The sequence below is a fragment of the Maylandia zebra genome, linkage group LG9, assembly GCF_041146795.1.
Source record: "Maylandia zebra isolate NMK-2024a linkage group LG9, Mzebra_GT3a, whole genome shotgun sequence".
Lineage (NCBI taxonomy): Eukaryota > Metazoa > Chordata > Actinopteri > Cichliformes > Cichlidae > Maylandia > Maylandia zebra.
This window is the reverse complement of record NC_135175.1, coordinates 17253036-17279739: the sequence shown is the minus strand read 5'-3', so window position 1 is coordinate 17279739 and position 26704 is coordinate 17253036. Positions and strand designations below refer to the sequence as shown.

The 26704-nt window shown below is 38.7% G+C and overlaps 3 protein-coding genes across 11 annotated transcripts in view; 2 read left to right on the top strand and 1 right to left on the bottom strand.

Annotated features, from left to right (window-relative positions):
- relch (RAB11 binding and LisH domain, coiled-coil and HEAT repeat containing) overlaps positions 1–9274 on the bottom strand; it is a 37939-nt gene extending 28665 nt beyond the window's left edge. For 4 of the 8 annotated variants that reach the window (XM_004546522.5, XM_004546525.5, XM_004546526.5 and 1 more), the window contains exons 1-6: positions 8730–9272; positions 3731–3820; positions 1016–1087; positions 824–879; positions 586–699; positions 162–356 (exon numbers count right to left, since the gene is read on the bottom strand). In XM_004546522.5, the coding sequence (XP_004546579.2) occupies positions 162–356; positions 586–699; positions 824–879; positions 1016–1087; positions 3731–3820; positions 8730–9183 (981 nt within the window). In that variant the 5' untranslated portion in view covers positions 9184–9272. Of the gene's footprint in view, positions 1–161; positions 357–585; positions 700–823; positions 880–1015; positions 1088–3730; positions 3821–8729 lie in introns of all 8 variants that reach the window. The other 4 variants (XM_004546527.5, XM_004546528.5, XR_013100107.1 and 1 more) reach the window with 3 other exon arrangements.
- pign (phosphatidylinositol glycan anchor biosynthesis, class N) lies at positions 9262–26535 on the top strand. 2 transcript variants are annotated; one of them, XM_004546531.6, is made up of 30 exons: positions 9262–9935; positions 10243–10561; positions 10707–10828; positions 10977–11075; positions 11173–11279; positions 11516–11640; positions 11807–11937; positions 12034–12153; positions 12262–12302; positions 12407–12466; positions 12558–12650; positions 12780–12835; positions 14633–14711; positions 14973–15155; positions 15260–15399; positions 15771–15870; positions 16000–16092; positions 16452–16543; positions 17004–17109; positions 17193–17301; positions 17453–17555; positions 17654–17756; positions 19399–19485; positions 19723–19778; positions 20014–20089; positions 20447–20520; positions 20811–20853; positions 20963–21015; positions 24215–24337; positions 24784–26535. In XM_004546531.6, the coding sequence occupies exons 2-29, from the start codon at positions 10335–10337 to the stop codon at positions 24324–24326; spliced, it is 2790 nt and encodes a 929-aa protein (XP_004546588.1). In that variant the 5' UTR covers positions 9262–9935; positions 10243–10334; the 3' UTR covers positions 24327–24337; positions 24784–26535. The 2 variants fall into 2 exon arrangements, with proteins under 2 accessions (XP_004546588.1, XP_004546586.1); XM_004546529.6 differs by lacking the exons at positions 24215–24337; positions 24784–26535 and adding an exon at positions 21119–21906.
- Positions 24836–25699, top strand: gpr141 (G protein-coupled receptor 141). Its single transcript, XM_004546894.1, has one exon. It carries the CDS (start codon positions 24836–24838, stop codon positions 25697–25699), a length of 864 nt encoding a protein of 287 aa, XP_004546951.1.
- Positions 26536–26704: the final 169 nt, after the last annotated feature.

Genomic DNA, 26704 nt, shown 5'->3' with positions numbered 1-26704 from the left:
CTCAGCTCAAGAGCCGGAGCTCTGAAGTCACAACTTCTTCCGATTTAACTGAAAGAGAAAAATCACTTTGCGTTTAGTTTCACAGCCTTTTCTCAATGAATCTCTCTGGTACTAGAAGGAATACAAAGCAATAAAACAGGTTCAACTCAGCGTACACACACCTGTTGTGAAAGGTCAGGCTTCTTTAGTGGATCTTGGGCAATGCAGTTTCCAGGAAGATCGACAAAATCCACTCCAACTGACACATCAGCTGTGTCCCGAGGAGAAGGGAGGGGGGTGCCACAGCTTCTGTAGAGCTGCAACAGGTCGGGGGGTTTGGGGATGTTGAGGCCAACATCATCCCACAACTCAAAGTCCTGGGAAGAAACAAAGCAAAACAGTTTAGTAATTGTCATTTGTGTCAGGCATGGGCTCTTCCTTTGCATTACACAATTATGTGCAAGTACAAGTTTAAATTATTCATACTACCTTCAGTACTTTCTTATGAATTAGGATGTTTTTTGTTTTTTTTTTTTGTTGAAAAGGAGACAGACCTAATTTTAAAAATAAAAGACTAACTCCAGTTAGGCATTTACCATCCTTTACCTGATCATCATTTTCATCAGAGAAGGTGATGGATGAGAGTTTGTATTCATTTTTCAATAAATACTCATTCACAAGGAAGTTTAAGGCTCTTTTCTCCAGTGGGCGGATAGGCTCCTGAGGCAGAGAAGAACAAGGTCGATCACGGCAATGTTCTCACAAAGGTTTAAAGGGACACATTCGTTCATTCTTCACTCATTTCACCACAAAGGAAAAATTAGAAAGCTTGTAAATCCCCCACCTGAATTTCAGGGCTTGACTTGTAGTTTTTTCTCTCCTGAGAGGGCACTTCGCTCTCTGAGAAATTGAGAATATATGAGATAAATTTGAAAGGATGCTGAGCATCACTCACCAAAAGGAACTCTCTGACAAAAAGAGAGAAAGCTGTAACAAAAAGGGTTCAGGTGGAGAAGAAGTTAAAAGTGCGCCACACCTGCTGCCTGAGTCAAGTTGGCGCGCAGAGCCTGAATGGTCTCCTTTGCTTTCCGTAGCTCAAACTCCAGCACTGGACAGGAAGTGACAACACACACAGGAAGTGCATCCAACCAAAGACAGGGAACAAACAAATAAAACAGATGGGTATGAAAAACCAAACAATGACACAAAAGATTAAAAAGTCATAAAAACAAAACAAAAAAGGATGCATGCAAATCATGGGTCTAAGGAACGCATGCAGCAGAGGACTATGGTAAAGCTGGCAAGATGTTTCTTGGACAGGTGTGTTTTCTGCATTGAGACGCAGCTCAATGATAGAATTTCCTGCCCTTGTTTTCCTCTCATTAATACTTAACAAATGGAAGTCCAAATTTACCTACATTGTAGCTGAGAGGCAAATAAATCCATTCAGGCTACTAAAATGTATCCTTGATAAACTAGGAGCTGTCTGACACAGGTTTTTATAAGTAATAAGTAATTTACACATTTTAATTCAAGCCACTCAAGGGACAGCCAATGCTCAAATGTTTTGTTCTTAAGAGATAAGACCATCACACTATGAACACCACAACATAAAGCTATTTCAGCTAACAGACAAAACGTGAGTTTGGCATTCTTTGCTAGGTTACCGATTTAGACTCGTCTTTCTTGACTTTGACTTTGCAAAACAAATAAAAAAAAAAAAAAAAAAAAACATAACACGATCAAGCCAATCATAGAAACTCGAGGAAGCTGTTTCTGGCATCTTATATACTATCAGAAGGAGCAGAAGGTATTATTTATAAAAATGTTTATTTTTAATCTGTAAGTAAAAATGGTAAATGCTAGATTCATACTGATTTCTTCTTTAAAGAACACACAAGGTCTTAAGACATGTTAGATTAAAAACACACGCAAAAAGTAATAAGCAATGGAGCAGGAAAACTATGTTGCATAGCTGTGCACTGAAAAATCTGCAATTTGGTCCGTCTCTTGTTTCCCCAACATGTGTCACTTAAGGTTTAAGGCTGCTGTTGGTTTCACACTTCTTTATAGCGTGAAACCAGGTTTCACGCTATAAAGAAGAGCTTAAAAAAAAAAAAAATAAATAACAAAAAGCTGAAAAACATTTTCAGGAAACAGTCTGAATTTCCATATAAAGGTCAAAGCCAATTTCTGAGCATTAAAAAATAGTAAATTTCTGCCAGAGGAAACCGAGTTACCATTCAGACCTTCCTAGCAGATCAAGTGCACAGGATGCAAACGCAACAAAATGGAAAACCAAGAACTGAATAACGGGAAGAGAAGGAAAAATAAATAAATAAAAGCAAAAAGCTAGACTGGATGGAGTGACTTGTCCAGTATTTTACTGGGGTTTGATCAACGTCAACGGAGAAAGCCAGAAAACCCAGAGTCAGACAGCTGGGGGCAGGGCTCTTACAAGAAGAACAAGTTGAGCGGAATGAGAGTGGGGATGTTTCAAAAGTAAAGAGAGAGGAAGGGAAACATGGCAATTTGGTAGAAAGGGCAGTGTGTGAATAGTCATTTTTAAAAATGATGCATAATTTGGAGGTGTGAGGTGGAACCAACATCTCTGCTGCATGGTTTTAACTGGGCCCTTACTTCATGTCATCGTTTTTCTCAACTGATAAAAGCCCCAAACCAGAAGCAAGCGTTTCCCGCATTTACATTATTGGTGCATTAACTGGCGTTACCCAAGACTTTACCATCAGAATGCAACATACACATTTAAATTAAATGACATTTATATTCATAGGACAATCTATATGCCATCCCCCATCCCATCATGCTCTACAATCTATTTCTCACCCTTAATATTCATGTACAGTGGAAGGGAAAACAAATTTAATGTAAAAAAACAAAAACAAAAAAAACAAACAAAAATACACAACATAATCCACCACTTTAACAGTTTAGGCACAGTTTTGGGACACACACTTACACACACTTACTTTTAAAATGTGTGGATGGCTGCAGAAAACTGTTACTAGCTTTAACCCTTATAATCTAGCAGACTTCTCATGGCTAAACATTAATGTCTTCATCTTGAGGATTGTGAAACTACAAAATTAAAACCAGAAGGGGATTTGGTTAATACACATAGTCCCTGCCTGATCCCATTTTGCGTTCGGCATTCTACATAAATATCAAAGGCTTACTCATTTATTTTTTCCTTTAGTCCACGGCATAAAAATGCTCACCACACAACACCTGAAAAAAGGCAATATGCCAGTAAATGAACACCTGTTCTTAAACCCAATGGTGTGATGACACATCATTGGCGTCAGGAGGAGCTGTTAATGTGTTTAGCTAAAACTATCAGACTGTGTGTCACGAATGAGCCATTGAGAGGGGAGGGCGGGGGAGAGTGCGCTTTTTAAATAATGCTGATACATGTTTGGTACCAAAAATACCACAGACTGGTTTTGCTGTGTGACGGTTCGTGAGAGGAGGCACAAAGACCTCAATGAACTTAAAAAGAGAAAAATGTGACTAATTTATCCCTAATAAAGCAGGACTGACAGAAACACATTTGTGTTATTAAGCAGAGTTTATTTATTACTGGTCATCGTTGTTATTAAAGCAGCTTTTAGATTTCATTTTGCCATATTCCACGGCGCTCCCATTCAGTCATTGTCTACTCTCCCGATCTTTTATCCCCAGTGTAAGCTAGGCCTCTTGTTTTGAGCCCTGACCGTATGGTTCATCTTACCTGCCACCCGTTCGTCTGTCTCTCGGTTACCGTCATCTGAGTAACGAGCAAAGTCCAGAGAGTCTAAGGTGCTGATGCTGCCTGCTCGATCTGAACAAAAACACAGACACAGAGACAGAAGTGAGACAAGTATACACCTACATAACCATACAGCTAAATGATTGCACTCCCCAAGAGCTCACAGTTGAAAAATTTAACTGTGCAGCCTACATGGTGCTCTATAGATTCTTCTCTATGAAATAATAGGATCAGCTTCAGTGTGGTAAAACCCACTTCCAAACTATTAATTCCACCAACTATACACAAGGGTAGGCAGGTGCTAAGAGAAGGAACATAAAGGTGATAAATAAGCACACTCTTTGCTCATATTTCACTGGGCTAGGCTGCTCTGATAGCTAAGTCAATGGTGTTGGCTTTCTTTCCACAGCAACGCAAGTGTGAGATTGGCCTGTTTGTTCTCTGATATCAAGATACAGTACAATGTCAAGTCATATGTGACCTTGTTGGCCTGAAAGACCAAAAAAAAAAAAAAAAAAAAAAAAAAAGCTGTGTGAGTAATTTAACTGAATTAGCAAATCATTTCCACTCATTAAGTTATAACTTGTATTATAAACTTTGATCATATTACTACTTTGGATTGTTAAAATCCTCTAGAGTTTAAAAAAAAAAAAAAAAAGACTGAGGAAAACTTAGATATCAAAGGGAAAAAAAAAACAGCATGTATTTCCCTTTGTAGACAAGTAATGTATTTCACTAATATTTCTTTTTCTGTTACATATAAGGTTTGTCTATATAAGCGTATACAATATTTTATGTCATGTTCAAATTCACGACCATGCAACTTTATGATATAGTGACAGTGTTTCTCCAATGTCTGTCTACACAAGTGTCATTGTTCTGCCAAGCTGATGTCAGGCAAACTAATTTTCCTGCATAGAAAGCTTCCAAACATGTTTACTTCCTGATGATGTGTGAGGACATTTGTTGTTAGTAGCTGCAATCCATCTGGCAAAACAGTGAGTAATAGAGTTTGCAGGTGTGCGTGCATGAACGGAGCAAAAGAAAAAAAAAAGTAATTTGATAATGTGAGGGGGCATTTGCAGATGTCCTTTGTGTACATGTCTGATGTGCAAAAAAAAAAAAAAAAAAAAAAAAAACCAAGCCTGGTTGACCTTTCATTTCCTTGAGAGATTTGACACTTCAGTCTGTCACCACCTCCCTTTATTCAACCCCAGCTGATTATACAACACCTAAGCGCACACAGATGATTGTCTTTCTACTTGCCAAAACAGAAAACGCTAAAAGATATAAACTGAAAGCTAAGGTACACGAGTTTACATCAGGGCCTAGGAGCTGATATTGATGAATGGTCAGGAGGAAGCCAACAGGCACTTTTAATTTAATGGGAAGGTTTTTGGCAAGACTGATTTAAACTGTGGTTATAAATATGGGATGAAAAAGTGGAGCACAAATTATAAGTGAATCACAGACAAGCACACAAACCTACACAAGATCAAATATCTTAGGTCTTAAGAAAATAAGCCTTTTTTGTCTGGCAGCAGATCATTTTATTTACGTCAGTGTGTATGTATGTCTGTATGCATGTATGTGAATAAATGATGATGATTTCTTATTGATTTTACCACTGATTCTGTTTATCTTAATATTTTCAACTCAAACTAACAGAATAAAGCCATTTGAGGCACAGTTTCCAGTACAAAATTACTATGTCAAGTCAGGATTTCCTATTCCTAAGCATGTTATCATTTCAATCGCTTTGCATAGTATTAGAAAAAAAAATCAAATATATGTTCATGTTTACTGTGTGAATTCATACAATACAGCAATATACTCCTATTGACAGGTTACATTAGAGTGCAGCACATTGAAAATGTAGTTTGCTGATTTCAGACTAGGACAGCACATAAATTGTGGTCACAAATGATCTAGAACTGATAATGTGAAGCTTCTATTTAACCTATTTAAAGAATACAAAAGTTCCTGCAACGATTACAAATAAACAGTTGCCTGTCTAGCAAGAGGTGAAGAGAGAATCCTGCAAAATTCATTGCAGCAAATTAGCAAGGTGGTGGGAGATGGCATGCTGTGTCATGTGCCCTAGAGCAACAGCTGCAGATGCAGCTTGTAACACAGTCATTATCCACACACATGCTCACTGCTGATTCACAGTCACAAGTTTTGTTTTTTTTTTATTTGCAATCACCACACCAATTACATTTCAGATTCATCAGAGATTTGTTACTTCGTCAGAGAGATTTTGTTTTAAATTCTAGCCTGTATCACATATCTTAAAAAAAAAATAATAATAATAATTATATATATATATATATATATATATATATATATATATATATATATATATATATATATATATATATATATATATATATATATATATATATATATATATATATTTATAGCACTATATGGATGAAACCTATCCAAGGAAACTATCACACTCTCTACTGTATGCTGCAGGTACAATATCCATCTTTTCATTAACTTCAGACTTGATAACAGGCATCAGAATCTATGGACCAAATTTATTTCAACACAATAAGTCATCATAAACTAGACATTATTTTATTTATAGTGTTTACAATCATAAGGATCACAAAGTCAGAAACCACTGAAGGGGATTTGTTTAAAAACAAACAACAACAAAACAAACAAAACACACACGAGAAATTGGCTGTTGAAATAGCAAGCTGTTCTGTCAATGTAGAAAAAGAAAGCAGACATCCAAACAGTATCCCTCCTTCTTTAGCAACAAGAGCAACTTAAGTAAATCCTAATGTTGCAATGTGGCAGAGAAATTCTCCCACATGAAAAGAAAGATAATTGCAGAGATCACATGAGGTCTGGACTATCAGCTATGCTAGGATGAAAAATGACATGGCCTTCAGCAAAGTCTGTCCCTCATATCAACTCATTGTTACAGGCTACAGGCTTGTAGATTACACCACTTCTCTATGATGTTCCTGTCACAAGCACAACAGGGGAGGTGTCAGGTCCTTTCAAACTCATGGTCTTACCGTGTTCCAAACCTTTTGGGAAATAGGAGATACTAAAAGACACACATCCTATAGTGGTTTGTGTTTACTGCTGTAGCCTTAAGGCATAGATACAGGGGCAGAATTTAATTATAAAGGTTGAACAGATTGAAAAAAAAAGACAAGGAATATGACTAGCTGCCGTTTGCAATCTGGAAAAGCCAGACTGAGGCCAGCTACCAAGACACACGCCTAAAACTATACTCCGGTTTTCTGAGATCTTAGGCAATGTTCATTGCCACTGCATACAAAATAGTTGTGTCTGGTTTTAACATTTATTTATGTGAATCCCTCAGCTGGAAAACTGCCAAATGCTTCTACAGTAAAAATACATAATTTAGCCTTGTTCCATAATTTGAAAAAGTCAAAATTACATTTGCAGTGCAGCTTCAATGACATGCTGCAAAAAGCCATAGCCATTCAGTCTGGCACACTGATAAAAATCCTTTCATTCGTGAGGGCAATGTCTCGAATGAATGACTAAACTCACCCTACAAAAACATCTTAAAACCGTGATATAAAATCAGTCAGCCTTGATTTTGAGTGCATGTTTCACTGCCAAATAGATATTGGAAGAAGACTTTTTTTCTCTCCCCCCCTGCTAATTTCAAACAGTCAAGTAGACAAACACACCCACTGGTGTGACATGGCACTTTCTATTCAAGATACAATCTGTTTTCACCAAAACACACTAACAGAAAAAAAAGCACCTCATTTTCAGTGGAAGGGAGATTTATTTCTGTTAAATTAGTGTGGTGAACAATGAATGTAGGTGTAACATAATTCAATTTACTACCTATAAGCTTCCTAATCTATCACACATCTAATATTATAGAATTATAAGATTATAAATTCTATTAATGAAGTCTACAATGAATTCATGAAGTAAATACAATAATAAATGTTGAGTCAACACATTTCTAAATGTTAGACCAATATATTTTCATCTGGTCATTTTTTAATGCTAATGGTCTATCATTGTAGCCAATTTGCTAATCCTTTAATGTCAAGACATTATGCTGAGTGCAAATACATTCACTTGACTCACTGGTATGAAGTGGGGCCACAACAAATGTTTTTGCTGCTATTTAACAAGATTTAACTCTTTAGTTACTGCTTCTACTATAGCAGGTGCTGTTTATTTGTGGATGAGGCTGTGACCATGGGTACCATTTGCATAGCAGGTCTGCCTAAGGTCCTTGCTGCCAGACTCTTCAACTGCTGTGTTGGTGCATGGTGATTAATGAAAATGAGTCTTGTAAATGGATTAGGGTGCAACAGATGTACACATTTTACATAATAACATTTTATCTCCCTAGCTGGGTAGACGCAACCTGTGTAGAGCAACACAACCATTTACAAGACACTTTGCTCCTGGACCAGATGATACAGCTTCAAACTAATTCAGGAAGCCTGAAGCCTGTTTTATCATTATTACAAGACTGTAGAATTCTCCTTCGTTCAAATGTGCTATTTGAGCAATACTGTGGTTCAGGGAAAGGCAAAAGCTGTTCGTACAGGCACCCGCTTCTTCTCCTTCCTCTCTTTTGTTTTCTATAGCCGATATTGACCTCTGACCTCTGACGGGTGTTTTCCTACAGGGCTAAATTACACTTGGGCGATCACTACAGGTCACCAGCATTATTACGCTACCAGTATTTATCTTTCAGTGAGTAGTTAATGTTTAATGCCTTGTCACAACTCTGTGTTAGTCTGTCATCTCACGACTGACCCACAAAACCCAATAGCTGGCTGCGGCCCTGGAGCTGAAGAGCAGGTGCAGCAAACAGATCTCAAGCTATCGTAGCCAATGATTAAAGCTAACGTTAGCCAGCTGATGGGCTAACTCTGTTTCATACAACATCAATACAGAGCTAGCGAACAGCTACATATGTAGCACTAAGAGAGCAGCTAACGACACTTACTCAGTGGTCCTCCAGGTCCGAGTACCTGGTCTTTGGCAGGTGGAGTACCGCTCTGTCGTTCGAAGTTGCCAGGGTTGGAGAAATAATCCCTCAGCCGGGGGAGCTCTCTGCCTGCTTCCAGCAGTTCGGTGTGAAACTCCAAGGCCGTGAGGATGTATTGGTCCCGCAATAACTGGGCAGCGATGACATCTACAGATACCCGCGTCTCGGCGCTGCCTGCCATAGCGGAGGTGGCGGCGGCCGACGCCGAGATGCCCTCACCGCTGGGGCTCGTCCGGTTGCTAGACAGCAGGAGCGACGGAGGCTCTGCGTCTGCAGGCGGAGAGAAAGGATTGCCTGGCGGTGGTCCTGGCGCCCCGTCACTCGGACTCCGCTCTGTGTCAACTGTTTCGTTAGGGCGCCGTTCGGCCTCTTCTTCAGAATCACTGAGATTAAATGGGTTCACCGACGCCATTTTTGCCCTAAAGAGATTTTTTTTTTTAAAGCTAGCTAAGCTAATCACACCCGCTGCTTCCTGAATGGATATTAGGTTAGCTAAGGTTTGGTAGGTGGAAGAGGAGGAAGAAGAAGAAATGCGAAGCTACGATTGGTCAAATGTAAGAGACGCTACTCCCAAAGCCCGCCCCTTTTATGGAATACTGGAAAAGTATTGGGTACATTTGATGTAGAGAGGAAAACTAGGCAGGGCACATTTGACAGCTGATAGCAATTGCTAGCTACTATGCTGTCAAAAAAAAGCTGCGCTCAAACCATTTCTATTAAAAATGCACTTCACTGCAAACAAAACAAATAAATAAGGGCTGCTTATTTTTTATTACATTTCGTAATAGGTAAACTTGAAGTGAATCGTTTAATTTAAACTACACTACCCACAATGCAGCTACAAACCACTACGTCAACACACAACGTCAAAAACGAGTGACAACAAGGAAGTGAATGCTCATGCTGCCTGAATTTCTTGTAGTAATCTTCTTAAACAGGGAGACATTTGGTTTTAGGTTGATCTTTTTTTAGGTTGATCTGTCTGGTTCTCTGAGCATGTTCTTGGCGATCTACGAAGTGACAATGGAAGCTAAAGCAGTGTGAATCTATGAACTTGTAGTAGTAGTAATAGTAGTAGTAGATAGGTTGGTCACTCACTCATTCATTCTTTAACGGAACATTATTCCCGTTTTTATGATCAAAATCCGCAGACGTTACATGCAGGTAAGACTCTTTTCATGGCCTGTTTTTCTAAGTTACTTTCTTGTTACCAGTGGTAAGTTGGCTGGACCATTAAAATATTCCGAATTAAACATTAAAGCCTTTTTTTAACGTTGCTTAATGGCATATGGTGAATGAAGGATTAAGCTGCTCTTAAGACCGCATACTTTGGCTTAACAAGCCTATATTATTCTGAAACCTTCTAATGCCCCTTCTATTGGCTTTAACTTCTTAATCCTGATTGCAAATGCAGGCTGTGAGTTGTCTTCATTCTATTCCATTTTTTTTTTTTAATTTTTCCTTCTTCTAGTCACCTCTTTTCACTTCCAAGTGAATTAAATCTACCCTGCTTGTCCTCAAGTAAACCCTCAGTTGTTCCTCGGTGTGGCTTTGGCACCCAAAATGAGGATGATCACCTTCTTTGTGATTGGGCTGACAGTCCACGTGGTCTTCTTCATCTCTATCTTTGATATCTACTTCACCTCTCCTCTGGTCCATGGCATGACACCCCACTCCACACCCCTGGAACCCCCTGCTTCCAGACTGGTGTTAGTGGTGGCCGATGGTCTCAGAGCAGACAGTCTCTTCACCCTGCTCCCTAATGGCTCATCCAGGACACCATACCTGAGGTCAGGAAACCAATACAAAGAAATAAATTTTGATGTGGAGTTTGGGTCTGTTTAATTATTCTTGTAAGGTGATGCCATTTTTACAGCATGTCTTTTCATTCCCCCTGTTTGCATAAGCATATGTGCTTCTGTTTCCATATTTCAGGAGTATAATAGAGGACAAGGGGACCTGGGGTGTGTCACACACACGTGTGCCTACCGAGTCTCGGCCCGGTCACGTTGCTCTCATTGCTGGCTTCTATGAGGATGTTAGTGCAGTTGCTAAAGGTGTGTGCATGATGGTTTTTGTTTTTTGTTTTTTTGTTGTTTTTTACATGGTAGGAAGAGAAATGCTCAGCGACTTGGAGAGATTACTCTCTATTGTATGTGTTTCTCTGTGGCATTCTACTGTGACCATTTATGTGCTTGTTTTCAGGCTGGAAGGAAAATCCTGTAGAATTTGACTCTGTGTTTAATGAGAGCAGACACACCTGGTGCTGGGGCAGCCCTGATATCCTACCTATGTTTGCCAAAGGTACACAAGCATCACAAACAGAACCATTAATCTACACAATAGAAAAAAAACATTAAATCACATATCTGAGCAAACATGTTTCCTTTGGTTATTTCAGGCGCTAGTGGGGACCATGTGTATACCCACACATACCCGGCAGTGGAGGAGGACTTTGCCTCCACAGATGCATCCAAGCTAGACAGCTGGGTGTTCACTCAAGTCAAAGTATGTAGTGGAAGTATTAGCATAAAAAAATATTTTATGATTGATCTATTGATATTAACTACAGGTTTACCCACAAAAACACATTTTATAAAGACTGTGTTTTATGTATATTATGTGTGTCATGTGTCATGCAGTGAAATATAACCCAACTTGGAGTCATTGCAGAATTTCATTTACAGAATTGATCCACATGGATTTCCTGAATAAGCCTAAAATTATTTAATATTTTTCAACAGTCCTTCTTTAAGTCTGCACAGTCTAACTCCACTCTGAAGGCCAGCCTATGGGAGGATAAAAATGTCTTCTTCCTGCATCTGCTTGGAATTGACACTAATGGACATGCTCACAGACCAATGTCGCAGTAAGTAGTTAACCTTGTATTAAGAGCTGCTGATTTTTTATTTTTTTTATTTTTTAACCTTTGGGCAGTTGTGCAGTGGTTCTTAGTCGTGTTAACAAATTCATCCAAATAAGCATTCTCTCATCCAGCTGCATCTTTGTCTTCTATTTTGTCTTTTTTCCCCCAGAGAATACCTAGACAATATTGGTCTAGTAGATGCAGGTGTAGCTGAAGTGGTGTCTATAATAGAGGACTTCTTCGACAATGATGGCAGAACAGCCTATGTGTTTACCTCTGACCACGGCATGACAAACTGGGGTAAACTTGTTTGTGTATCTAAATGTTTTGCTGCCTGCTAGCGAGTTTTCTATTACAGTTTTCTATTTTGGCATGTTTGTGTGCGTTTGTCTCCAGGTTCCCACGGTGCGGGCCATCCTTCTGAAACGCTAACCCCTTTAGTGGCGTGGGGAGCTGGGGTTCAGAAAGCCAAGGGAGCCACAGAACCCCAACCATACAATGATGGGTTCCTACAAGGTACGTTCAAACACTTTTTTTTTTTTTAAGATTTAAATTTACAACCGATACCCTCCAGTTTGTCTGTTTTACTTTGTCTAAATGATTGTCCTGGTTTGTTTCTTTTAGACTGGAAACTGGAGCATCTTCGTAGAGTCGACGTCAGTCAGGTAAAGCTCATGGAAATTTAAACTTTTTAACAATTTCCTGTCATCAGTTGTATTAAAGTGTAATATTTGTGTGTCTTCGTTGTTTGTTTGGGTTTTTTTGGCAGGCTGACATTGCTCCGCTCATGGCTTCCCTCGTTGGTGTGCCTATTCCTGTTAACTCTGTTGTAAGTCAGAGACAAAATCAGCCATTTAATGGGAAATGTTCAATAATTTTTCAAGTCTTTGTTACATGTTTTGTCTGTATTTGTTTTTCAGGGCGTGTTACCTCTTCTCTACCTCAACAACAGTGAGCGGTTCATGGCTGAGAGCATGTACACTAATGCTATTCAAGTACTGGAGCAGTTCAAGGTATAACAGCATCTGCTTTGGCTAACAAAATGCTTATCAACTATCTGTCATGTCTTTTATTATTCTATATGACACTGTGATCTAAACTGATGGTAAAGCTGTGTTTTTACTGTGTGTGTTTATTTGTAGATGAAAATGATGCAGAAAAAGGAGACAACCTTATCTTTTCTCTTCACCCCATACCAGTACGTACAGTAACTAACTGATGTTTTTCTAACAAAAATCCAATCAGAAGAACATGAATTTGCTTTTCACCGTGGCCTGTTGTGTTTACTGTGACCTCATAGATAGTGTAAAGAGAATAGATTAAAAGAGTCATTTGCAAAGAATTAATTGTGCAAAGAATTAATTGGCAGAAACAAAAGTATTTGTAACGTAAATGCTGTGTTTTTATATCAATCCCATTTCCAGAAAAGTTGGGATATGTTCTAAAATGTTTTTAACCTCCAAACTCTTTCATGGCATGCATTTTTAATTTCTCTTAGCTATTTGGGCTGTTTGGGACCTGATGAATGTAAAAACAAAGAATTACCAATCTATTTTTTTTTTTTTTTTTTACTGATTTTTGTTTCTGAGAAAAATTAGATCCATATATGAAGACATTTGTTTTAAATTTTGATAGAACAGTAGCAGTATAACGTCCTCGTAAGTGGATATCAGGCCCTTGTAGAGCAAAATTTAGTATTTTTGTCTAGACAACCCAAAATGTGATGTCCACATATGTGGATGCCAGGTCCTAGGAAGTTAAAAAATACAAATCTGTGATATGTTAATTCACGTGAACATATATTCAAGTGACCAAAGTACAAAGATGTTGGAAGATTTCCTGACCTACTTAATTGTTTTTTGTAAATGTACCAAAATTTGAATTTGACAGGTGCAACACAGTAAACACAAAAGTTGGGATTGAGACATATTTACTGTTGTTTTTTTTTAACTGAGTGTTGTAGTTTTCCAGTTAGAAATTTTGTTCATTTTTACTTGGTTTAACCTGCGGTCATGTTGTCTGTAGGAAATAGATCCTAACAGGCAGCGCTCTGTGCCTCAGTCAGTGGTATCTACAGATGCAGCTCGCCCTGCTGTGGTCACTGATGCTCCTCTGTATCATCACAGATCCTTTTGCATTTTTCGCTGATAGCAATCTGGATAGTTGTTTTCAACATTGGCAAAGAGAACTCAGCGCTGTTTTCCAAAAACACAGAAATGTGGATTTATCTGTGCATAGCGCACAATGACACAGTCTTTCTGTCCTTCTGAGGTGAACCCTGACATAGAGAGCTCTATGCAACTGACATTTGACTTCCTCCTTCAATCATAATACAGTTTCAAGTTGCATTAGTGGATGTGGGTCTATGTTAAGTGACAGTGGTTTTCTGAAGTACTTCTGAGCCCCGGTGGCTATATTTATATTTATATATTTATATCACTGCAGCGTGACTGTTTCTAAGGCGGTGTAGCCTGAGGGCTCAAGCTGGTTTCAGTCTTGACCTTAGTGTGAGAAATGGTTTGAATTCTCTTAATCTTTTCATAGTGGTACATACTATAGATGTCTGAAGAAATTTCTTTGCAATAGTGCACTGAGAAATCTTTTCTTTTGAAATCTGGAGCAATTCTCTCATGAATAACACATAAGGAAATAAGGGATGAACCACAACCCACAAAGACCGAGTTTGTGGTGATTTCTAAATTTACCTTTACCCAATCAGTTACCCTGCTTAATCTGGTTCCTCTGAAGATATAAAGTTTTGGGGGGTTTTATTGCATTTTGGAAAAAATCCCAACGTTTCTGGAGACGGGGTTTGTACTTTCACAGTAAATTCTTTTGCTGACCCATTAAAAATCAGTCAATGTGACATTTAGATTAACTTCTGAGGTTATGCAGCACGAAGGCCAAGAATGTGTCCACTAACCAAACCACATATTCATGGCCGTATTTAAATTGCACACTTTCACGCACCATCTTGCACCCTCTTTCTTCCCAGACTCCTGACTGAGTCAAAACAAGCAGAATTCACCCAGAAGGCCCGAATACTCATTCAGCTGGAGAAGTACGAGGATGCTGTGAGTATTGGGGGGGGGGGGGTCTGTGGCTTTTAAATCTAATCATACTTTTACAATACGTGCAAAGCCAATTTCTAGATTTATTTTGATACTTTGATGAATTATTTAAACATTTACTGAACCTGTGTTCATAAACTAAAGTCTAACTTAAATGAACTACAGTAAATGCATTCTACATTATCGCTACTTTCTCCATCGTATGTTTTCTTCCGCTTAAGCAACAAATTAGGTTTTTGTCCCCCCTATTTTGTCTCTTGTCAGATCTCTTTGTGCCAGTCTCTGATATCTCGCTCTCTGGAAGGCTTGGTTTACTACCACACCTACGACCGATTCTTCCTCGGTTGCAGTGTGGTGCTGGGATTTGTAGGCTGGACCTCATATGTCGTCTTAGTCATACTGAAGACTCACGCGAGTCTCAACAGACATCCTAATCTCACTAAACAGGTTAGGATATACAGTAGATTGTAATCCCTCAAGATGCCTTCCACCCAAACAAGTCTGCACAACCCGAATGTCTTGTTAAGTTGGTATTTTTCTCCTGTGTGCAGATTCCTGGCCGTAACTTGGCAAGGCTGTGCACGTGTGTGGCAGTGGTGATCACACTCTTCCTGCTTATTCAAAGAAGCCCCATAACCTACTATATTTACTGCCTGCTGCCTATCCCTGTGTGGTATTCTGTTCTGAAAGAGTAAGTAAAAGACACATTCAAAATAATGCAAACTGGATTTAAAAAATGTACAAAACAAGTTTGTTCAGATGCATTCAGTCAATTTACAATAATTTGTATATTTACTATAGTCACAGAACCCTGATATTAAAACACACGCAAAAGGATCACATCAGTCAGTGAATACAGCAGCTTTTCACTGGATCTAATTAGCCTCACACAGGCTTGTATGCACATCTGGCTCAGGTGGAGTGAAGTGCTAATTAGATCCTTTGAACTGGCGTTTTATGCATTCATGGTTCTCCTATGTAAAAGGGATAAAGAGATGTTTTATTCTTCATCTCATCCTTTTATGACAGGAAAAAGTAATCCCCTCAATGATCTATTTTTAGGTCTGGAACTCTGAGAGATTTGATTCAGACAGCCCCTTCTCTCCCACTGTGGAAATGTCTGGGCTATTTTGTGCTGGTGGCGTTTGGGATTGAGCTGCTGGTAGGTGTCTTTAAATCTGCTGTGTTAAAGGCATCCTTCTGCATAAGTGCACAAAATTTCACTTGTGTATCATTAACTGTAAGAAATAAACCTGGATGCTGCATGGCTGTTTATTTTTGCTGCCCCCAGGTGGTGAGCTTCTTCCATCGCGCCATGCTGACTGTAGGGCTGGCTGTTCTCTCTCTCTGGCCCTTCTTGTCGGGGCTTTTTGGCAAGGCTAAGGTAATTTACAGATTAGCCAGATAAAAGCAGGAAAATGTGTGTTATAGCTGTTTTTAATATCCATCCCTGTTTTGGTTATGGACAGCACTGTTTCTCCAATAATATATATATATCTACATATATATATTTATAGATATATATATTATGAGTAAACAGAGTTACAAAAAATGCCTAATCATTAATAAGAAATGTCTAGCCATTCTAATTCTTCTTATGTGTCTATAACTAGAGTGTTATTGGTACTGCTTGCCTAAAACAGTAGATAATTATAAAGGTAATTATTAAATATAGATACACAATGGTAAATGTGTCAAAGTGGAAGACTTTGACACATTCTTTTTGTCTCTGTTTCGGTGCAGTCACGCTCACTGAGCTGGCTTGTGGGCTGTCTGTGTCTAGCTGCTTTCCCCCTCATGCCTGTTGTGGGTAGAGAACCTAACATACATCTGGTGTGAGTACTTCCTTTATTTGTATATATTTATCTGAATATTTACCGCAATATCCTATCACGGAAAAAACTGAGAGCCCAATTCATGCCAGGTTAGGTAGGTGAGTTTCAGTAAATTAGAACATCTGCAAAACAGATCAGGAAGATAAAATGTGACTGGAATCTGCATCATATTAGTGATGCAAATATCCATCACAATATTCAAATATAAAACCCCAAAAAACTGTGGAGCCACGAGCATCCACCCCCAGTTAAAGGAAACTGAATAGACTTACTGTTAAAAGTTAAAGTCCCACGATGGTTACTTTCTCTATATATAAACAGACGGGAAATTTGAAAGTGGTACATTTGAAAACGAGGAATGATTAAACTGCTACACAATACCGTCTTTCCACAGCGAGCTGTGTGTACAAACTATCCATGTTTTTGAAAGTACAGTAACACATCCTGTTTGTCAACTCAGTACCTGTGCAGGTCTGCTCGCTCTTTTCACCTCAGCTTGCTACCTCTGGTCATCTCGACGGAGGACACCGCTGCACCTCGGTGACAGACCACAGTTTGTCATACAGGTACATGTCACTGTGGGCATATGTGTTTTTGTGTGTGTTACTGCATTTGCTAATACTGATTAATTACCTGTCAAACCCGGCAGATGCTCCTTGTTGCTGTGTGTGCATACGTGCCATCCCTCACACACTCCAGCCTGCAACAGAAACAGGGCCTACCCCTTCTTAATCAGATCATAAGTTGGAGCACATTAGGTGGGTTGGTTGCAAGTGGCCACAAGATACTTGGGATCTAGAATGGTTTACTTTTTAAATATTGATCGCATACGTAAGCTATACCTCAAAAGACGTTAAAACGTCATATCGCTGACACCCAAGTAACCTCTGACAACTCTTCTCTCTACAGCATCTTCTATATTTGTTCCTTTGCTGAGCTCAACACGACTTTTTCATCGACTCCTCAGCATATTCTTGTCTCTCACTTCCACCTACCTGCTGCTTAGCACTGGGTAGGACAACACATTGATGCTTTAGTTGTGTCTTGTGCAGAGTTGCACCACCGCAGCAAAGCTGTAAAATGATATTTCTATTTTTGTCTCCCTCACAGGTCAGAGGCTTTGTTCCCCCCTGTGTTATCCTGGTTAATGTTTGTGTGGATTAACATCGAACAGGAAGCCTTGCTTGCTCAGGGCATGTCTGGTAGGCAAGAGGTAGAGCCATTGTTTTTCCCTTTGTAATAGAAAACTTTTGCAAACCAAAAGCTTTGGGAAGCTATCATTTATGTATGTATTTAATTGTGAAGGTCATATTTTCCATTTTACTGATATAACTCCAATTCACAACGACAGCCACTTCACAGAGCTTTATATTGTAAGGTAAAAACCATACAATCTCAGAAAGAAAACCTCAGCAGTCAACTGACATGAGGAAGCACTCAGTAATCGTGGAAAGCAAGAACCCCCTTTTAACAGGAAGAGATGTCTGGCAGAACCAGGCTAAGGGAGAGGCTGTTTGCTATGAGCAGTTTGAGGATGAGGGGAAAGAGATGAGAATGAACAGAGCTTAGAGAGAACACAGAAAATTCAAATTGCAGGAAAGAAAAGACACAGGTCTTAAAGTCCATGTCTCATTGTGGCCGGGTTTACAGTAGAGGTGCAACGGATCACGGTTGATCCGAAATCCGAACTGATCCCACTCCACGGTTCGGTACGCACGTGATCCAAAGATTCGAAAAAGAAAAAAAAGTATGTGTATGGTGCGCGTGGTCAGTCTGTCAAGCGGCAGTTATGGCCAGCGCTAGCGGTCCAAGTGGCAGAGCAAAGGAGTTTGCGGCATTTAAGCAGCCCTTTGCTGACCAATCTGACCGGGCTAAAGCTATTACAAAAGCTACTGGGGTGTTTAGTTGTGCAAAACAAGGGGTTTAAACTGTGATGAACGTGCTTGAGCCACGCTATGATATCTCGTTGCGCGTCCACTTCAGTGTGACAAGATCGTTCCAAGCATGTATGAGCAGGAGAAGTTTAAAGTTATGGCTGAACTGTCCCAGGCATCTTCTGTTGCTCAAACTACAAATGGGTGGACCTCCAGGGCAAAGGAAAGCCACGTGACCGTGACCGCTCGTTATATCACAGCGGAGTGGCCCTGTACTGCCCTATAGATCACATTAGATTAGATGAAACTTTATCCCTCGGGTGGGTTCCTCCGGGAAATTCAGTTTCCAGTAGCACAGCACCCACAGAAGTTGCAGAATGTGAGCAGAAATATACCATATATATAAACACAGAGAATACAAAAGGGATAAAAAGAATAAATAGGAATAAGAATACAAGGGAACGGCACATTTCAAGTATTGTGAGTCTATTACACCGTTGGTTATTAACAAAAACTATTGCACAGTGAAAAGGCACTACAGCTTACTTGTTCGCCCCTCCTTTGTCCCCGTTTCCCCTCCCTCTCCCCTCCAGCGAGGAGTTAAACAGTTTGTTGGCGTGTGGGACAAAGGACTTTTTAAGTCTGCTGGTCCTTGACTTTGGGAGAAGCAACCTGTCACTGAACAGACTCCTCTGGTTGTTTATGGCCGTGTGCAGAGGATGCCCAGCATGGTCCATAATGTCCATATTGCACCTTAATTTGTTTTTATATAAGTGCGTGGAATGAGTCTTCAGTTGAATGTTTTTTAATAGGCAAAGTAAATGGCGAGTTGAATTTTTGTCTTTTTTTTTTTTCTATTTTTGCTGATCCGAAAATTGATCCGATCCGTGACTTAAAACCGATCTGATCCGAACCGTGAGATTTTTGATCCGTTGCACCACTAGTTTACAGACATGCATGTTTTTTTTCTTTTTCCTCCAGTTATCCACCATCGATTTCTCTGCAAACATCGACATCACCAAGATTCGACAGCTGAAGCTGGATGACATCCGAAGGTCCTATTTTTTTGTATCCTTGTTAAGACCAGTCGCAAGTTCGCAACAATGTTAGTTCGCCGAAGCACAGAAGCGCATTGGGCTCATTAGAGTCTGTGGGTGATGTTCAGGCTGGATTTGATCAAATAAGATGTAGTATTAAAAATGTAATATAAAAGTTTTTTATGTTTAAAGTGTACAATCGGACAAAAAAAAATCAACTTGGTTCATTCTCACATTGGGCATTACCTTGACTTCACCTTTTCTTCAGGTATTTTTTATAATAACAGCATTTTTTGGCACAGGAAACATTGCGTCCATAAACAGGTATATGCATTATAGTATTTTTGTGTGAGTGTGAGAGTGTCATACAGGAAGGGGATAAGAAAAAAAAGTCAGTTCTGACAAATTTCTTTTCTATGCACTATATGTTTTGCACCAAACATAGAGTACGTTAGTGTGTATATTCTACAACACGAGGTCCATTTTCTTCTCTGAAAAGTTAAAGATTCTAGTCTGGTGTCTGTAGTCACTTTGTGTACTTCTGTTTCCCTTTGCCTAGTTTTGACCCAGCATCTGTTTATTGTTTCCTCACTGTTTTCAACCCTTTCATAATGGGAGGGTTGATGATGTGGAAGGTACTGTACTCTTAAACATTTCCTTTTTGTGATATGTATTGTGCTTCCCCAAAAGGGGAAGGAGTCTTGCACATTATGACAAGTCATGATCTATTCATATTCTGCTTGAGAAATAAGCTTAAATACGGTTTAACCTGCCTTTCTTTTTCGCTCATGTTAATTTGTTTTAACAGCCATGACCTAGCCCATTAATTTCTGTATCTTTTTTTACATTTATTGTACGGAGAATTTAGGCAGACAGATTTGTAATAGAAATTTTTAGCATCATACGTCTAAACGAGTTTATATAATAATGTGTTTATTTCGAGTCATTTAATAGAATCCTGCATTTCCTTAAATTGTCATCTGTTCTTCCAGGTTATCATTCCATTCATCATAGTTATGTGTACATTTGAGACCATCCAAGTTGCAACACAGCTATCATCAAGGAGGTAACGCTTCGCTTCCTCATCTAAAATTATAAATTTAGTCTTTTAATTCTTGAATTAACTCTTTGAATTTGTTGGAAACGTTGAATCACTGATCTGATTCTGTCTGTAGAGTTAAAGTACGTTCTGTTTGCTTTGTTAGACATGACTCTTAAACCTTGAGGCATCTAAAATAACTATAGTAAATGGCCCAGGATCTTCTAGTTCCTCCTTCATTGTGCATGAAAAGGTTTAAATGCACTGACCAATGTGTGCTCCTTAATGTTTAAATCTCTCTTATTTTTATTTTGCAGTTTGTTCCTCATCGTCCTGGTTATCTCTGACTTGATGGCTCTGGTAATGCAGGTTTAATGTTGATCTTTTATAAAAGACTTTCTCTCGTCCACTGTTAAGCAAACTGCACATGAGGCTCAAATAGATTTTAACTCACTCTTGCTCTCCTCAGCATTTTTTCTTCATGGTGCAGGACTATGGCAGCTGGTTGGACATTGGCACAAGGTAATGAAACTTGGACATGCATTTAAAACCATGTCTTATCAATCTCTTGTTTGGGTGTCTGCGATGCATCGAAAACATGCTAAGCTTCCTCTGTCTTTTACAGCATTAGTCACTATGTGATAGTGATGTCAATGACGATCTTTCTCATGTTGCTGAGTGTGGTTACACATGTTCTCACTTCACAAAGACTCGTCCTGTGGAGGCAACGCAAGATGCACTTCCCCTAGTAAATGTTACCATGTGTCTTAAACACGATATTTATCAGTGTACCTATTTAACTGTCTTATTTCAGATATGTTTTATGTTTTGTCATATTGTTTTAATTTTTTTAATAGACAAAATGGAAAATAATCTTAGGAACCTAAATAATGCGATACTTTTTTTGCAGAGTGGCCTAAGACCTTTGCACAGTACTGTGTTGTGTTCTTTGGTACAAATGCACTCAGTCTTAGTTTCATTTGTGAATTTGTAATAGGCTGCTGCAAATATGACTGTGAATTGGGTTTTTGATGAGGGTGTTGATTTGCAACATAATACAATGGGACTGTACCTCAGTAAGAAAAAACTTTGGCCACATGTTGCTTGTCACATTTAAATATTTTACTCTGTACATGTTTCTCTGAAAGGGTTAAATCGTGTAAACAAATGAGGAAAAGCATTAGTAATGATAATTGATTTATGAAACGCATGCAAAAAGCAAACAAATGCTTTTGTGTGTGTTATTCTGCTTTTTCATGATTTCATGCTGCTACGATAAATGGTCTGGTGAAAGTATGTAACATGAGACTTCATAACGCTGCCTAAAATGTATGTTTCTTTAGTGTGAAAAGGGATGTTTTAACTTATTTTGACTACGTGTGTATCAATAAAACTGAAGGATTGGCGTGCAAACGTGTGTTTAAGAGAATTTAATTGTCGCGTGAAAACTTGAGTTGCAAATTGTTGACTTTTTCCATCATTTTAGACGTTTGGTTGTCTTCGCAACAGTGCATATTAGTAAAGATGACCTATTTAAACAAAATCAAAAATCAAACTGACAGGGAATTCTTAAGGAGTGACGAGAGGTTCTTTAACATCTAATGGAGTGTGGTGTCAACATCTCTGGCAGAATCAGGGCCAGGAAGGTGCAGAAGTTGGTGGGTAATTGTGCAAAAAGGCTGGGGCAACAGTTTTTAGGACAAGGGTTCTTTTTGCAATGAAAACAAACGATTGAACACTTTAATATTTGGCCCTCTATGCACTAGTAGTGCAGTAGAGCTACATTTGTTCAAAAATAGACATCAGTTGGACTTAAAGCTAACTAGAAAAAAATAAAAGATGAGGTAAATGTTCTTAAAATAAGCGCAAACCTAAATCAGAATATAACAGTATTAATTGTGGCAAAAGTGTAACTAAACAAATTCTATGTTTACTGTGTGCGGTTATACGCAGGATCAAATAAACCAACCTTTAAAAAACCATCGATGTTGGACAGCGTTGGTAGGTAAATGTTTGCAGCATGCACACTAAGCTTGTGGTCGGAGTGATGCGAAGGTGTTTTCCTGTTTAGTAAAGTGGACTGTGGTGTTAATTGGATCTTTTATGTTGACATCTTTGCAACTGTGGTGCAAAGTCAAAAGCTTATAAATTCCTATGATATTAGTTGGAATCACAATATACAATGTGCTGTATATGTCATATGACTTGTAACTTGTCTTTGCACTTTGTTGTTACTAAATAAATCTGTCAACATCACAGCTAGCATTACCACATCCTGACTAACTTCTCTTTTGAATAAGCAAGTAGATGACTTTGTCTAGCAAGCGCAAAAGCAAATCTTTCAAAGTTGTAACCAGGTTCAAAAGTATTTGGATGATGCCAAATACTGCCTCTCTACAGCAGAGTGGTGTTAGGATGTGAGTGCAGACTTTCAGCTTTGTTTAATAACTGGTTTCAAAAAATAATTATTTACAAACCATTAACTGTTCTGAACTCTAGAACCACCCAGACATTGCCACATGCCATCACCCCTCCCTTGAGATTTTGCAGTCACCTTCAGCTTCTGCTTGTTTTGTGTTTTCACCCTTGTGAAAGTTTTTTCTGAACTTAGACAGCTCAGCCACTCCAACTGATGTCTTCGATCTTTGAGGCCTTTTTGGTATCTTGAGCTCACCAGAGAATTCCTTATTTTAAAGAACGTAGCGCACTGTTGATTTGTCCACTCCCAAAGTTTTTCTACTTTCTCTCCGATCTTTTTATTTTGTTTTTTCATCCTAATGATGACCCTTATATAAAGAATTCCAGTGAATGCCTACCAAATGAAATTTCAGTGCTAGGTCATTTTTCTGTTTAACATGTGATGGAATAAAGCAGACCTCACTTGACCACAAAATTACTTACCAGTCAAGTGTGCACATACTTTTAAAGCTTCTGAAAATGTTTCGCTGTGTATAAAAATGGCTGTAATTCCTAAAATATTAATGTAATACTTTGGCTAAACTTTTCTGGAAAAAAGCTGAAAGTCTGCACTATAATCACATCTTGATTGTTTGATATAAAATCCACTATGTTAGTGTACAAAGGCAGAATTTAGAAGAAAAAAAAAACACAAACTGTGCCACACTCCAAATACTAGTGGACTTAACTGTGTTCTTCCAATCGACAACAAGTTGTTATCTTCCTAAGGTGTAAGAGATGCAAGAACATTAAAGTGAAAAAGTATAAACTTTTTTGTTTGACATGCATGCCTAATATGTTGCATTAATCTGTTGCTTTTGCGAATACTCTAATCATTTCACAGTGCTTTTAACTGTCTTTATCTACGGTCATCTGGTAAACCACACACAATTTTTTATACAGGACACAAGCACTACATTCCCCAAATTACTGAATTTCTTAATTTATTCGAAGTGGCATCCTACTACAACAACTTCTTATCGTCTATATTTCACTTTAAATGTCAAAGTGAAGAGTGCATTTAGAGAAAAATGAGGAAGTAAGCAACCCTGTGTTCCTGTGTGCTGACATGTGTTTACAGCAACCTCCTGTTTCTGACACAGTATGCAAAGTAGATGGTGGTTTTTTACAACACTCACACGCAGGCTCACAAAGGCTTCATTTTCAGAACCTTAACTTCCACTCTTACTCTCTCTCTCACACACATGCGCGCATTCAAAGGCATATGCGCAAATGCACTCAACCAGAATCCGTTTTTTCTCAGCTTTTCTCTTCCTCTGCGACACTGTGAACATACCGCTGCTGGATATAATGTGATCTACTCCAGAGGACACACGCACACACAGAAGAGTACTCGGCATACAGTTCTTCACTGACCGAAGCGCAAGTAAGTTCACTGATAAACGATAGTATCTCTGGCTTGGACTTTGTGTTTTCTCATCATGTTCTTTCCAGTGTTGTGGTGCTCCTTTAATGGTTAATGTGGACCATATGGTGTCCTTCAGTGGTTCCATTATTGGTTAAATGGTCTATCTGTATTTCTTAATTCTTGAGATACCTTTTTTAGTTAGTCTTACTAACATGTTTGGTGTGTGACATAGCCACATGTTTTTAGTCTTGTTTCATCACCCGAAGACAAACAAGCCCTTAAAATACATTAAATCAGTCATTCTTATTTTTTTTCAATACAGCCTTGTGTTTTCTTTCTCTTTTTATAACACCCGTTTTTAATCATTTTTGGATACACTTCATTTCCACTAACTCTTCACACCTGCCTGTCTTCCTGTTCTAATGTCTCTTACTCTTTCTTACTCAATTTCCTCTTCTGTTTAGGATGACTTCGACATTAAATGGGACCACACTATCTCCAAACCAAAGTTCAACAATGACCACACCCTCAGTTTCAGAGAAAGATGAACTAGAAGAGTACCACACAGCCCTCTTGGTCATCTACACTGTGGTCCTGATCAGTGGTACAATTAGCCTTACCATGATGATGCGCATCATGAAATCCACCACAACTTCCACCACGTCAATTGCCGTACTCAACCTGATCTTCACTCACTTCATCTTCCTGCTAACGGTTCCCTTCAGAATCTACTATTACGCAGTTCATGAATGGGAGTTGGGCTATGAATGGTGTAAAATAACCAGCAGCATGATCCACATCCACATGTACATGTCTTTTGTCCTGTATGTGATTATCCTCATCACCCGTCTGTTGACGTTCTACAAGAAAGCTTGCCAGGTGGTGTCCTTTCACAGGATGCATGCATGCATTATCAGTTTTCTGGTGTGGATTATTGTGCTGATCACTGTCCCTTGCATCATCCATTTTAATTATGGCAAAGACCATGACAAAAATGCCACTCGTTGCTTCCAGTTTGGAAAATCTATAGAATCTGTTCTGATTTTGAACTACCTGACAAGCATATTGATTATAGTCATTGCCATTGTGTTGACAGCCTTCCAGGCCAATGTCCTATGGGTTTTATACAAGAAGCATCGGGAGGGATGCACCTTTCAGCAGGAGTTCGGAGCTCAGCTGAAGAGCCTGTGCTTTGCGCTAATCATGGTCATCTGCTTCATTCCCTACCACATTTTTCGACTGTCCTACTTAAACAATATAAAAGAATTAGAGGGTACAAATGAAATATTTCTGAGCATAACCACTTTTAACTGTTTGGACATGCTTACTTTCCTGGGGAGGAGGTCCTGTAACATGTGCTTTGTAGGAAAAGCTGCTTAAAAGCGGCTGGTACTGTGTTTGCTTCACTTTTTTTTATGCCTGTCAGGGTTCTGGTACAGTTCCATAAATTTAAACAATTTAATCTTATTGCTTTTGAAGTGTTTGAAATAGCATAAAAAATTATTAAAAAACAAATTTTATCATAAAAATTGCACATGAAAAAAAAAAAGACTGTGCAGACAACTGCGAATGACGCATAAACACTGGTTCTGATTATAAGCTTAGGTTCGACTTTCAGTTTCTAACAATAAATATTGACCTTAGTCAGACAAAACATTCCCTTAGTGGCTTATTTGGCTTCAAGTCTTTCAGATCACTTTACATTTGAACATAATTTAATATATACAGAGTTTCAAAAAATAAAACTGACAGACCCCTGACGATGTCCTTAGTTATGCTTTTGCACTTTTACAATTTTTGTACCATTGACTGACACACACACACACACACACACACACACACACACACACACACTTTTCAAGCTGTGCTTTTTTTTAACTATTACTGTTGTTATTACTATATATGTGTACTGTGTCACAGCAAGCCGTGTTTTTATTCATGAGAACATTTAAGGACTTTAAAACTGTCTTTTGATTTTATTTCCTAATGCAGGCGCTCTTGCAATTTGCTGGTTTGTGCTTATAATAGAAAGGCTTCATACTTGGAATTTATAATGTTAGACTATGAAATTGGAGATCTCAGGATATTGTTTCTGTAAATCTGTGTACAAGGACTCTAAGTGGAAGTGAATACTTTTTAACTGTATTTGCACTTAACAGTTAAATCCTGTGTACATAGCCGATGTGAAGAAGAGAAATAAATACTGTAAATTGTTATGTCTCCCCCATTATTTTGTGAAACATTATCTCAAACCTTTTTTGGGTCTCAGAGGGCACACACACCTACACACACACACAGACTCACACCTGGTGATCTTTTCCTTTTCAGTTTTATGGTCCTGGGTTACTGTTTAACATCCCCACCCTAGTTTGAGTTTGTTTAGTA